The sequence below is a fragment of the Macrotis lagotis genome, chromosome 1 (assembly GCF_037893015.1).
Source record: "Macrotis lagotis isolate mMagLag1 chromosome 1, bilby.v1.9.chrom.fasta, whole genome shotgun sequence".
Taxonomy (NCBI): Eukaryota; Metazoa; Chordata; class Mammalia; order Peramelemorphia; family Peramelidae; genus Macrotis; species Macrotis lagotis.
The window spans coordinates 542,838,508-542,853,637 of record NC_133658.1 but is presented as its reverse complement, the minus strand read 5'-3'; the positions used below and the strand labels follow the sequence as shown (position 1 = coordinate 542,853,637).

General features: G+C 36.2%; 1 protein-coding gene across 2 annotated transcripts in view; it reads right to left on the bottom strand.

Annotated features, from left to right (window-relative positions):
• Window positions 1-15,130, bottom strand: part of MAP3K15 (mitogen-activated protein kinase kinase kinase 15) — a 142,964-nt gene that overhangs the window by 29,106 nt on the left and 98,728 nt on the right. For both annotated transcript variants that reach the window (XM_074214296.1, XM_074214297.1), the window contains 5 exons: window positions 13,904-14,037; window positions 10,980-11,107; window positions 7,997-8,127; window positions 7,616-7,721; window positions 796-953 (listed from right to left, as the gene is read on the bottom strand). In XM_074214296.1, the coding sequence (XP_074070397.1) occupies window positions 796-953; window positions 7,616-7,721; window positions 7,997-8,127; window positions 10,980-11,107; window positions 13,904-14,037 (657 nt within the window). The remainder of the gene's footprint in view (window positions 1-795; window positions 954-7,615; window positions 7,722-7,996; window positions 8,128-10,979; window positions 11,108-13,903; window positions 14,038-15,130) is intronic.

Genomic DNA, 15,130 nt, shown 5'->3' with positions numbered 1-15,130 from the left:
CAATACTTTCTACATGGGTCAGAGACTTATTGGCATAATTAAAACCATTCAAGAAATGCAGAGCCAGGGCCCCAGATAGCAGAGGGATCAGAATTCTATTTCTTAATTGGCAGGTTCTTCCATGTGTCTAAATTTAAATGACTGCTGACTTACTGACCAAGCCACAGGACCTGATGAAGTTGTAGGAGGAGGGCTAAATGGGGACTCAGTGTTGTTAACTCAGGGCAATGAAGAATAATAGCCTGTGTAATCACATTATATAACTAAGCTGTGACTCCATTATCCACAATTTGGCTTTCTGAGATCCAACAAAATGGACTTTTCATTGTATTAGAAATGGGGTCAAGTGTCTAATAGACCAATAGCAATCTAACGCACCTTCCAGACCTTTTCCAAATCTTGCAGAGATACAGAAGTGTGGTGTGTGTGTGTGTAGTGGGAATAATTTATCTTTTTTCTTATTGACTTCAAGGACTGACTGCAGGATAGGGAAAAAAATGAAGGTTTGTCCTCAGAGGGGTAGTTCACATTTAGACAAGCACTCATGATTGTGCCGCCTCTTCAGAATACCACAAAACATATTTTGTCTGCTTTGGAAGATGGATCATTCTTACAGGCAAGACCTAGTGAGAACATTTTTGAAAGTCTTTGAAAAAAGAAAGTCCATTTGCCAAAAGTCTACCGAAGCACCCAGGTACAAAAACCAAAATAGAAAAACATTCATCTTCAAGACACCAAATACGTAAATCCTCTGGAACATACAATTGGTCCTTAAGCAAATCAAACCATCCTTACTTTAAACATAGCTGCTTGAGGTTCCCCGAGTTCATGAAATGGAGGCTTGCCTGTTGCCATTTCAATGATGGTACAGCCCAGAGACCAGATGTCAGCAGGGGCACCATATCCTCGAGGACCCTTATCAATGATTTCAGGTGCCATATATTGTAGAGTGCCTGGTTTAAGGGGGAAAAAAACAGTGAGGAGAGTCACCCTTCTTATCCATCATATCAGTTTACTGAGAGGGTTTGATGACATAAAAACAGAAATGCTCTTATTTCACTCCTCAAATAAGACCTTCACTGGGACTTAAGAGCATATGTGAACCAATCTCTTCTTTGGCATAAGGCCCCAAATGGGAATTGCAATGCTGGTGGTCATGAAAGACAGGGATGTAGATTTATTGACAACAGATACCAAGTCTAAAGACCAGAAAAATGAAAATACTACTAGGACCAGTCAGGAGGCATTCAAGAAAATAGAAGTTAAAGGCTCCAGAAAAATTTTGGTTTTGGTTTTTTTTTTTTTAAGGCAATGGGGTTAAGTGACTTGCCCAAGGACAAACAGCTAGAAAATTATTAAGTGTCTGAGGTCAAATTTGAACTCAGGTCCTCCTGACTCCAGAGCCAGCGCTCTATCCACTGTGCCACCTAGCTAACCCTAGAAAAAATTTTGTAACTGAAATACAATATTAAGGAGGAAGATAATACTGAGGAGAGAGAAGTGTCAGCCACATTCTATTAGCTATAGTATTTATTCAAATTGAGGCCATTTCTTTTAGGTTTTTTTTTGCAAGGCAAATGGAATTAAGTGTCTTGCCCAAGGCCACACAGCTGGGTAATTATTAAGTGTCTTTGAACCCAGGTACTCCTGACTCCAGGACTGGTACTTTATCCACTGCACCACCTAGCCACCCCGAGGCCATTTCTTAATCAATTCAAAAATAAAAAGTAACTAAAGTTCAATTTTTTTTTCTGATTTTGTTTTTCAGAAATCTAGTGGCTAGATTAGCATCCAGAAGACCTGGATTTGAGTCCTACCTGTATAATCAGACACTATTAAAGATGCAGTACAATTGTGAAGGGAGTTTTCACAAACTTGCAAAGGTCCAGACCACCTCCCAACCCATCTCCACCAAAAAAAAGATCAGTGAAAATTCAAAGGAAGAGAACTTCTAGAGACCTCCAATTTATCCTGTAATATATCTAGTTTGTACATGGATGTTTGTCTCCCTTATTAGCCTGAGAGCTCCCTGAGAACAAAGACTATTCTTTGCCTTTCTCCTTGTTTGACATCTGGCACATGGTGGGCACTTAATAAATGCTAATTGACTAACTGAAAGCATAACAAGGAACTGTTTAATTAGTTGATGTGTTGAACAAGACACAGTCTTATAAAGTTCGCTGCATTATTAAGAAATTCATGAAACCTCAGGAAGGGGAGCATAACTGACATAATATCTTTTGCAGGCTTAACAAAAATCCCAATAATGAGAGTGAAAAGATTTGGCCAGGAACATAATGCTCCCTCCAACTAATCCAAAATTAATTGATTAAAGACAGATTTTACAGGGTTATGCAATAAATGGCAAAGAGCAGTTAAGTCAAACAAAAGGAACAGACTGGCCATGGCCAAAAAACATCTTGCCTTGGGGTACTTTCTTTTGCAACAATAACTATGGATGTGGGTATTAATGTTCACTCTAGAAAGGTGGTTTATACAGGAAGTGGTGGTGGAAAAACACCTCAGCAAAAAAAAAAAAAACAACAAAAACAAACAAAAAAAGGAAGAAGTGGAAGAAGAGGAAGTGGAAGAAGAGGAAAAGGAACAAGAAGAAGAGGCAGGAGACAGAAAAGAAAGAAAGGGAAAGAGAGAGAAAGGGAAAGGAAAGAGAGAGGAAGGAAGGTAGGAAGGAAAAAAAGGAAGAAAATATTGCCTATATAGGAATCAAACAGGATCACTAGAGAGGGAACAAGACAACACTTCAATTGGTTGTGCAAACTCATAGACTGCATGTAAGTAAAGATGCATCATAGAAGAGGGAAGAATTGGGCAAAGCATGGGGGCTTGGAATCAGGAAGACTCATCTTCAGTAATTCAAATCTGACCCCAGATGCTTTCTAGCTACCCTGGGCAAGTCACTTAACCTTATTTTACCTCCATTTCCTCATCTGTCAAATGATCTAGTGAAGGAAATGCCATGAAAATCCCAAATGGGATCACAGAAAATCAGAAAGGACCAGAACAAGTGTGAACAACATCAACAAAGGAGGAAGGGAGGGAGGAATAGCATTTATATAGAACCCTTCATATTCTAGTCACTGTGGATTCAGGCTGCAAATTAGACATGTTTTCAGGTACATGACCAATTTGAGGATATTTTTTTCATGCCTGTGTTTTTGTACAAGATTTTGCTTTTCTTTCTCTTTTCAATATGGAAAATGGAAGTGAAAGAAAATAGATTTATTTATTAAAAAATAAAATTTAGGGGCAGCTAGGTGGCACAGTGAATAGAGCACCGGCCCTGGAGTCAGGAGTACCTGAATTCAAATCTAGCCTCAGACACTTAATAATTACCTGACCATGTGGCCTTGGGCAAGCCACTTAACCCCATTGCCTTGCAAAAACTAAAAAATAAAATAAATTAAATTAAATTAAATTAAATTAAATAAACTAAATAAATTAAATAAATAAAATAAAATAAAATAAAATTTAATTTAAAACATACTTGTGAAAGTCAATGATAACAAAGAAAATAGAGTGAGAAGATTATGTCCAAGGTCCTTCCTACTATAAAATTCTGATTCTAAATACAAATTAATTCTAGCTATGTATGTTTCATACCAGTAATACTATACCTCTGTTATCAGGTCAGGGTATGAATCTGAAGCAATTACATCATAAAAAAAGGTTTCCTCTCCTGTTATATTCTGAACATTAAATTGAAAAGAATAAATAGAAAGTATCTAGGGCAGGTGAGTGGTACAGAGGATAGAGAGTGGGACTTAAAGTCCTGTGGCCACATACAAACTCATATACTTTCTGAATGTGCGATTCTAAGCAAACTGCTTAACTTCATGTTGCCTCACAAGTAGTGCTATCATTATCTCCATTTTACAGATGAAGAAACTGTTGTTTCTAACTGGAATAGGGTAAGGAGGGAGAAAAAGAAAAACAGAACAAAAGAAATTTACATGATAACTTTATTACATATTTTAAAAGAATAGCAAATTGTACATAAAAGATTTGCAATTTCATCTGAAACCATCTTTTTATTATATTATGTTGTGGAAATGCTTGGTTTATTCCATAAATTAAAAATACATATTTTTAAATTACTTCCAAGTATTGAATTAGAACCCAGCAGGAAATGCTCTGCATAACATGCCAGGAAAGAAAATTCTGAGCATGTTTTAAGGACAACATCCCCATTAGTCAGTCTCCTATTATAATAGTCTAAAGGAAACAGCAGTGAACTGGGATTCAAGCTTATCTTTGACACAAACTAGATATATGACTGTGAACAAGACCTTAGATAAAGTATGGGATTAGGAATTTAAGAGACTTGAATACCTCAGACACTTCCCAGCTGTGTGATCTTGACCAAGTCATTTAAATGCTCTGTGCCTTGGTTTCCTTGCATGTAAAACCAAACATCACCTACCTCAAAGGGCAGTTGTGAGGATCAAATGTGGTAAAACATGTAAAAGCACTTTGCAAAGCTATTTAGATGCTAGGAATTAGAATTGCTATATTATACGTTTATTATTTCTACAATACTTTTATTCAATGACAAGTGTGGACCAGCCATCCCGACATTCTATAAGTTTTTGTTCTTTATCCATCTTGTGTGTATAGCAGAAGAAATGTCAATATGCTTTTATAACTTTTTACACAGCTATTCTATGATCAGGTCAAATAATTTCTTACTTAGCTACAGACAGCATTGCTTTCAAAGGACTTGGACTTTTTAAGTGTTTTTTTGGTATGACATAATTACAAAACACTTCATATTTTTAAAAAGTCTTAAAGGTTTTATTAATTTTCCTTCATAGGGTAGAGGTCACCCTGGGTTGAAAAGGCTCTGCCAACTGGATTCAACCTCTGGCAGGTTGAACCAAGCTGGAAAGACTTCAAGTTCAGATCTGGCAGGGGATAGTATGTCTGTTGCCCAAAGACTGGCCTGGTTCATACTGAACAGGCTTAGTACCAGAAGGACAACCAGTGGTGATGAGACTTTTCAGCCATAGTCAGAGACAGTCTCCTAAGACACAGAGGGTCTATTGCTCTGTTTTAGAGAATTCACATTGATGAAATCATGAATGTCTGAAATACTAAAGAGTCTTAACACTGCCATACTGGTTGACTTTAGGGGTGATCAATTGAACCTCTTTTTCTCAGTGCTTATGTTCTTCATCAGGGTATGCATGGAAGAAGAAATCTATTCTTTCAAAATACTCTCAGACTAACATATATTCCCAAGATATGTGGGGGAGGAGACAATTATTCCAAAATAACAGAACTAGAAAAATGGCAGGAACTTTAATCAAACTCATATTATTAGATTTTTTAAAATTATAGAATAACACACTTGATGATGACTATGATGTTTGTCCTTTGTTCTCAAGAAGATCATGACATCATCAGGAGGTGATGCCATGACAAGCACTTGAACTGGATTTCAGTGAGGGGGTGCTTTTTTTTTATTAAGTCACCAGCCTCACTTTCTCCTCCAATCATCTGGATCCAGTGGCCAGATATGCATCAGGATGATTGGAGAAGGCCCTGGATGCAAGGCAATCAGGGTAAAGTGACTTGCCCAAGGTCACACAGCTAGTAAGTCTCAAGTGTCAGGCAGGATTTGAACTACTGTCTTCCTGACTCCAAGGCCTGTGCTCCATCCACTGCACCACCAAGCTATCCCAATACAGTTGATATGTAGGGAATTTATATGACCCTTAATTAGCCACAATTTTGAACAACTTGCTGGTGATTTTTTTAAAATAGAATAATAGAATCTGAGCACTGAAGGGGACTCCCATAGGCCAGAAAGCTTGACTTGCTAGACCTGGACAAGAATTCATCATCATCATCATATAGCTAGTACTTCTATAGCATTTGCTTTATGTCAGCACTATAAAAGCTTGAGAAATATTATCTTGAACTCAAAATCTTATAAAATGCTAAAAGTTGTCTTTATATATAATTGGAAAAAAATATTTAAAAAAAAAGAAATATTCTCTCATTTGAGCTCAAAACTACCCTCAGATATTGTGATTATCATCCCCAATTGTAAAATGTAAAATATGTAAATTTGTAAAATTTTTTGTTAAAAAAATGATGAAGAAACTGAGACAAACAAGTTAAGTGATTTGCCTAGGGTCACCATAGCTATTTAATGGTTAATGCTGGATTTTAACTCAAGTTTTCTGGATTCTAAGTCCAGTGTTCTATCTACTGCATCACCTAGCTGTTTATATTCTACCTAATCTATATATTATATCTATCAAGTCATTATTCCATCTTTCTTTTTTCTTTTGCAAGAAATGGGATTAAATGACTTACCCAAGTTCACACACTAAGTAATTATTAATGTCTGAGGCCACATTTGAACTCAGGTCCTCCTGTCTCCAAGGCACTCTATCTACTGTGCCACCTAGCTTCCCCCTGTTCATCCTTTTTTGAAAGGGTCCAGTCCATGGGAAACCACCAAAGAATCTCTTCTCACTTCTGAAGAGTTCTAATTATTAACGCTTAGAGAATTATTTGTTTGATTATAACTTTGTCCATTTAAAGAATTCATAGATAGGAAACTTTCTCTTTACCAATGCCTACGGCCATATGTTCTGCAACTTACATTCTCAGAGATAGTTGCCTATGGTACAGACAACTTAAATGACTTTTCCAGGGTCAGTATACAATCAGTAATATCAGAGTCAGGATTTTAATCCAAGATTTATCATCACTGAAACCATCATGATGCCTCTGTAAAAAGTTTATTGAGGAAGACACAGGAACTGCATTTGTATATGGGAGCTCCCAGAGCCCTCTCTGAAGCTTCTAGTCTTAGAGAGTTATCTAAACTTAATTCAAGAAGCTTTTATAAAGTCCCTACTATGTGTTGGACACTACTGAATGCTAGGAATGTGAAGAAAAGCAAAAGCGTTTCCTGGCTTCAAGGAATTTTTAATCTAATGGGGAGAGACAAAATTCAAGCAACTATGTGCAAACAAAATATATGCAAGATGAACTGCAGATAATCTCAGAGGGAAGGCATTACCATTAAGGAAGACCACAGAAGACTTCTTTCAGAAGGTAGGATCTTAGCTGAGACTTAAAGGAATCAAGAGCAATGAGAGGTAAAGCAACTTCCTCAGGATCACACAGTTAAGATGTAAAAGAGGTAGGACTTGAACTCACATCTTCTGAGGATCCAAGGCCAATTGTCTAACCATTATACAATGCTACATCTTAGGAAGTTTATAGGGTTTGCTCTTGAAGACACAGTATATGTCTTAGAAGAAAAACTGAATGTCAACAAAACCAAGGCTTAGGTGGCAGAAGAGGAAGAAGAGGAAGAAAATGAGACAATTTGCATGCAGTCCATAATTATGTGACAGTGGGTTACAAGGCAAAGAGAGAAGAGAGCTTGCTTTAGAAAACAAACCATCTTACTTGAAATATCATTCTTCCTATTCTTTTGCCTGAAAGCCTACCTACTTTCCATGTACCAAGATGTAACCAAACAGTGACATCTGCTCATGTGACTTTCACATCCTTATCACAGATGAAAACCAAGGTAACCAAACCTAGAGATACCTGGATTAGTTCAACCCACCTGTGAAGGTCTCTGTGCATGGATTCACTCCAGCCAGTCGTTTGGAGGTTCCAAAGTCAGAAATCTTTACCACTCCACTATAAGTATTTACTAAAACATTATCACCCTGAAAATGAGAAAAAAACAACAGGCAACTATAAGGCAATTCAGATACCCCCAAGCTTCTTTCACAAGTTTCTAGGAAGATGAGAAATAGAATGGCAAGGGCAGCTATAACAAATGTAGATGATGGGTGATGTATGGTTGAGTGTGTATGTGTGTGTATATGGGAATGTCTGTGTGTATGTGTTAAGCATTCTTGTCAGTTCAAAGAGCTAAGAGGCAGCTCAAAGAGAATAAAACTTTAATAACCCTCAGGAGGGGAGAAAAAAGCCAAAGTACCTTTATATCCCTATGAACGATTTGGTTTTCATGGAGATACTTAAGGCCCTCCAGTATCTGCTTAGTATAAAATTTTATTGTAGGTTCTTTCATTGGGCCCCATTTTGATCTAAGAAGGGCTGAAAGGCTTCCTGGAAGAGATAAAGAAGAAAAGACATTCATTTGTATGCTATGCACATTTAATATTGCCCTATCTATCAGCAGCCAGTTGGGGAAGGGAAGAAAACATACTTTTTATCCAGATTAATTTCCTCTAGACTGTGAAGGGATGGAATTGGCAGCAATTCCGTAAGAGCAATTAATGAGTTGTATGCTATGACTAATAAAAATATATTTGCAAAAAGTTTGCCCTGGATTAGTATGGATTCATTTATTCATTTAATTAAAAATGTGTTGTGTTTACTCTGTGCTAGGTATCAAGGATGATTCAAAGTCTAAATAAGACTAATTCAACAAGCTTACAGTTTATGTTAATTTAGCCACATGTCAAAAGAGAATATAATTAAGAAATATATCATGTATTTAGATCTGGAAGTCAAATATAAAATATTCACAAGTCATGGGATATGAAAGACAAAGTTCAAAGATCTAGAGATGAAAGACAGACCTAGTACATGCCCATCCTTTTACACAGGAGATAGTACAGATCAGTTATACTGATTTGCCCAAAGTCATGAAAGTACCAAATGGCAGAGCCAGAACTCAGGTCCTCTTCCAAATTCTGTTTCCCCTCTACTACACTTTCCCTTCATTTCTTTCTTCCTCTCTTTCACTGTCTTTCTTTTTTTGTTTTTATTCAAGATCAGAAAAATTAATGTTTTTCACATACAAAACTTTTCAGTAGTTCAATATCTTCATTTGAGTCTTAGCTGACTGCATGGCATAAGGTGATTTTTTCCCCCCTCTCTGGGAGAATTCTGTTCTCATCTGTAAAATGGCAGGGTTGGACTAACTGATAAGTCAATCAATAAACATTTATGAAATACCTATTATGTGCCAGGTAGATACAAAGGAAGGTAAAAGACAGTTCTTGCCTTCAAGGAACATATAGTCTAATGAGGAACTCACTAGCTGTTGTTCAGACATTTTAGTCATGTTTGACTCTTTGTGACCCCATTTGACGAAGATACTGGTTTGGCATTTCCTTCTCCAGCTCACTTTTTTTTCTAAAAGTTTTTGCAAGACAAATGGGGTTAAGTAACTTGCCCAAGGCCACACAGCTAGGTAATTATTAAGTATCTGAGGCTGGATTTGAGCTCAGGTACTCCTGACTCCAGAGCCGGTGCTCTATCTACTGTACCACCTAACCACCCCCTCTTCATCTCACTTTACAGATGAGGAAATTGAGGTAAACAGGGTTAAGTGATGTGCCTAGGGTCACACAGCTAGTCTGAAGCCAAATTTTAACTCAGAAAGATCAATCTTTTGACTCCAAGCTCAGAACTTTATCTGCTGCCCCAAGGAACTCACTAGATGAGTTCTGAGCTCCCTTCCAGCTCAAAATCTATGATTTTAAACATAGCTCACAATCACCATAATCTCTAATTCTACTGGCCTCAGATACTTAGTAACTGGGTGACCCTAGACAAGTCATTTAAGCCTCTTTGCCTCAATTTCCTCATCTGTAAAATGAGCTAGAGAAGGAAATAGCAAATCACTCCAGTATTTTTGTCAAGAAAATCCCCAAATGGGGTCATGATTACATAGAGCCCAAATGGAGTCACCAAGAGTCAGACATGATTGAAACCATGGAACAACAGCCAGGATTGCCACGAGAATCAAATAAAAAAAAAAAACAGCAGTAAAGCCCTCAGCATAGTGCCTAGCCCACACTAAATGCTAGCTAAATGTTAGCTATTAGTCACTATTCTGATAAACTTTAAGGATTGTAAAGTACTTTATATTACGGATTTGATCATCACAACAACCCCGGAGGAAGGGGCTGTTATTATCTCCATTTTACAGATGAGGAAACTGAGGGAAATGTCGAGTGACATCATAAGCCTCAGAACTGGGATTGAAACCCTGAACTTGTCTCCAAAGTCTTTTTCTCTTCCCACTAAATTTATATGGTTATTTCGCCCCATATATAGGACTTTATGTGGACAGAACACTTTCAGACCCATCTGATTCTTACAACAATCTCCAAGAATTATCATGCCCATTTTACCAATGAGGAATCTTCAACTCCCAGAGAACTCAAGTGACTTGGCCAATGTCCCATAACTAAGTACATCAGCAGCAGGATTGAAACCCTTGATCTTCTAGCTCAAAGTCCTAAAATCTTTCCCTTGCACAAGGCTAGGGTTTGCCAACTGGACAGCACTAGGGTGCTGGAGAAGAGGAATGGACTTGGAGTTGTACAGTGCAGCTACCAATCCCAGTTCCTCCGCTTTAAGAAACATTGCAGAGACACAGTTACCTCGTCTGGAAACTGGGATTTGTGCTGTAACATTTCTAACTAATGTAACATTTGGGCGACATACCACATAAGATTATCATGAGAAAATGAATTCTGTAAACTATAGTAAAATAAGTTCTAATTATAAATTATATACATATGCTATATTGTAATGTAAATTAAAACTATTAAACCCATAATTATTAAAGCAACAAATGAAATATGAAAAATTCAAACATCTTATGGTATGAAAAAGGTTTGTTTTATAAACCAAAGAGAGAGATATTCATTTGATTTTTTTTATCAACTTTTATGCCACTAAAGCATTTGTGTTCACCAAATTGGACAGAGAACTAACTTTCAACTTCAGTTTATTTTTTAAAGATCCTTTGCATTCCATACACTCCCCCCCATCCCTTCAAACCAAACTTCAAATCAGAAAATGTCTCCCAATGATCCCAAAGATAGGCTACTAGACTTCATAAACCTTACATCTGAAAGAAAAATCATGAAGCAAAGAGGGGTATACAAATGTTTTATTCCTGATTTTCAGAGGATTGGAACAGTCATGCAGTCACAAACCTCCAGGCACCTGCTCCATAAAGATCTTAATGTAGCCATCTTCTGAAACAGAGCCAAGATATTGGACAATGTTGCGATGCTTCAAATATTTATGCAGGGCTATTTCTTCATGTAAAGGCTGAGAATACCTATGATGATAATGATAAAAATAATATTGTTAATGGCATTTATAAAGCACTTTAGAAGTACTTTTCAATTTTATTCTCACAATCTAAGAGGAAGTTGTTGTTATTAAGCACATTTTATAGATAAGTAGATTGGTTGGTTGGCTGGTAGGTTGTCATTTTTCTTTCTCAAAGAAGACCAAAATTATATCACTATATTAGAGTCAAGGTGAAATATGTCCAACTGTGGCTGATCAAACCAATAAGAGCCCAAAATGCTCTACCACAGTTTGGGCATAAATAGTTCATGTGAACATTTGGGGTGGATTCTCTAAATCTGTATATCTCATGTTTCTTTTTCAATTCTGCTCTGCTCATAGTGCACAAAACCCTCTCTGATGAGGATACACCATGCAGGGCAATCCTGTGTTTCCCATGTCTCACAATTAACTCCAAAGTTCTTAAGACACTTTTAAAAGTGTCCTTGTATCTTTTTTCTGATTCTGCCATGAGCACTTGCTCTGTGTGAGTTCTCTACAAAACAGTTATGTTAGCAAGAGTACATTTGATCTCAGACATATACTATCTATATGTGAGACCCTGGACAACTTAGCCTTTTTTTGTCTCCATTCCAGCTTCTGTAATATGGGGGATAATATCATCTCCCAGGGTAGTTGTGGGAAATAAAATGAAATATTAAAGTACTTAGCACAATTCCTGCATGGATTGGCTTCTACAGAAACACTATTAGAATAACAGTGATGCATAGTTTACAATTATCTTGCCATCCTGGTTGTCCTTCCCTAAAACATACTTTATTTGGTGAATGACCTTCTCAAAACATCATGTCCCTAACTTATATAATATTTGCACTGTGGTTCAATTTGCTCAGAAAAAGTAGCATTATCATGTGTCAGGGTCATGCTTCTATTAATACTTACATATACACATGAAAAGGAACATGTCAGAGTGATTAAAGAGCTCATCTCAGAGTGGAAAAAAAGACCCCTTCAAGTCCTCTGGTTGACAGATTTGGTCAAAAATACACACACACACACACGTGTACATGAGCACAGCTTTGACACCTATGTACTTAATCTTCTTCTATGGTCTTTCCAGGCTATACTAAAAGGGATTCATTTGAAAAGATAAGCAAGAAAAACACTGACAGAAAACTAACCCCAATTGATAGATATATGGTATAAGAAGAGAGCAGAAAATAAAGATTAAAATGTATTTTTATATACATATAGTATTTGGCATATAGTAAGTTAATCAATGCTTTTTCTTTCACTCGTTCATATTACTGAATTACATATGTATATCTGTATGTTAAGTAAATGTGAATATAGTGTATCTGATATATACACACTCATATTTCAGATGTAAAAAATATTCACCTGAAAAACAGCATAGAGTTCCATTATATTACAGGATGTATAGTTTATTAATAGGTCTCATGTTTTTGAATTCACACTATTCTAAATTATAATTACATTAAACATGGCTATTGGCTTCAGCCCAATGGAAATATACAATGCAAATTTGAATTATATAGTCACATTATAAGATTCATTATTTGTACTGTTTGAGACTCAGTCTTATTAGAACCACCACTTTTTTTTTTAATTGGAGATAGCAAGTTTTGGTCTGCATTTAAGCTCCATAGTTTCTTCTCTAGATATGTGTGATATTTCCCATCACAAGTTTTTTACAATTGTCTTTGATTATGAAATAAGCAAGACACTTAATTGGTCATCACCCAATGATGCTTTTAGCATGCACAGTGTTCTGATTCTATTCACTGCATTCAACATCAGTTCATATAAGTCTTTCCAGGCTATTCTAAAGTCCCACCCTTCATGATTTCTTATAGAAAAATAGTGTTACATCAAATACATATACCATAATTTGTTCAGCCATTTACCAATTGCTGTGTATTCCCTCTATTTCCAATTCTTTGCCACTACAAAAAGAGTTGCTATATTTTTTATACATGTGGATTTTTTTGTGATCTCTCTGAGATACAGATCTAGTAGTAATATTGCTGGATCAAAGGGTATGCAAAGTTTTATTATTCTTTGGGCATAGTTCCAGATTGCTCTCCAGACATAACTCTACCAACAATGCATTTTTCTCCCACATGCCCTCCAACAGTGATCATTTTCCTTTTCAGTCATATTGGTCAATCTGATAGGTGTGAGGTAGTATTTCAGAGTTGTTTTATTCTGCATTTCTCCAATCAATAAGGATTTAGAGTTTATGACTGTAGATACCTTTAATTTCTTCATCTGAGAATTGTCTTTTCATATCCTTTGCCCATTTATCAATTGGAGACAACCACTTCTTAAACGGTATAATTTTCCTACTTTTTGGACTAGCTCTGTGATTTCATCAGTATAAGCAACTCCAAGGGAGGAAATACAACCTCAGTAAAAACAGATCAACACTTCTGTAGCTAATTAATTCTCTCAGATATTTGCCCATGGTACTAAGGGACTGAGAGATTTGTCCAAGCTTGCATTCTATCAGCCTATCACCCTACAGACTCAAACTCAGGTCTTTGAGGTCAAGGTTCAATCTACTATGCCAGACTACTTCTAATGTTCTTAATTGTGTAAAATTTTACAATTCAAATGTCATTAGGATTCCTTAATAATTCCAATCGATTTGCATTGTACAATTAAGATTTGCTTTTCCTCCAAAAAAATTTTAGACAATATCCATGTTGGTAATAATTATTCCTGACCTGCCTGAATCTAAACTACTAGTCTCCGTCTTAGAGATGCCATCCAAGACATTGCAATGTTACTCACTTACCTGCTGTCTCTCTCAGGTATCTCTTTGATTGCTATTCGAACTTGATTGCTAAGGTCTCTCCCAGCATATACAATTCCATATGTGCCTTTCCCTAGGACCACTTTTTCACCATTCTCATCATAATCATATTCATACTGAAAGGACAGGGATTGGGAGACAGAAACACAGTGCTTGGAGCAAAAACTTCTTTATCAGAATAAAAAAAGGTAAACAGCAATCATGACTTTCACATATACATACTTCATATATCTATATACATGTCTATATATGTAAAGACAAAGAGAAAGAGAGGGTTATTTGAGCACAATTCCATTACTTATTTTTTCGGTACTTTCTTTTTAATTATATAATTATTCCAAAGGCATGGAATTTCTAGCCATTATTTATACACACTTCTATTACTTTACTCCATAAGTGAATCTGCATTCTTACAGATTTTTTTTGGGTCAACTTTAGATCACTTTTTTATATTCAATTCAATCAAGAAACATCTATTTAAAACCTACTATATACAAAACAAATCATGAAAGATATTATGATAAAGGACTGATCTCAAAGAAAGGAAACTCTGGGTTCAAGGCTTGCCTCTGACACATATTGTATGAATATGAACAATTTACTCAACCCTCTAAGTATGAGTTACTAATTGAAATTGGCAGAAGGAGTTTCCACTTAGGGAGCTCCCTACAGCAATGATCTCCAAGATATGACCCCTCCAAATAATTATTTTTTAATGTTTAAATATGGAAGTCGGTAGATGCTTATGAGGAATGCAAAGAGATATGACATACAGAGTCAAGGAGCTGTCAATCTAAAGGTACAGAGGGATCCAGAAGATAAAATACACAAATGTTACAAAGGAAAAGAAATTGAAAATATATCTCAGAGAGATGAGAGATAGAGATGATGAATAGATGGATGGATGAATGGAGGGAAGAAAGGGAAGGGAAAAGAGAACACAAAAGAGAAAGAGAGAGTATGTTCCTATCACTGATGCATGCAGTTAGATGAAATATAATGAATTTCCATCTTATTAATTTACTTAACTCAAACAGCCCACTTATTTATCTTTCTAGCATAACCTGGAGTTCATTTATAAAAGAATATTTTATTTATTGTGACTATTTCCTCCACAGGTACAGATCACAACCCCTCTAGCTTAAATAGTAGTAGTAATAATGATAATAATGTTTTCCTTTATTCTCTAAGAAGACCATGATATCAGGA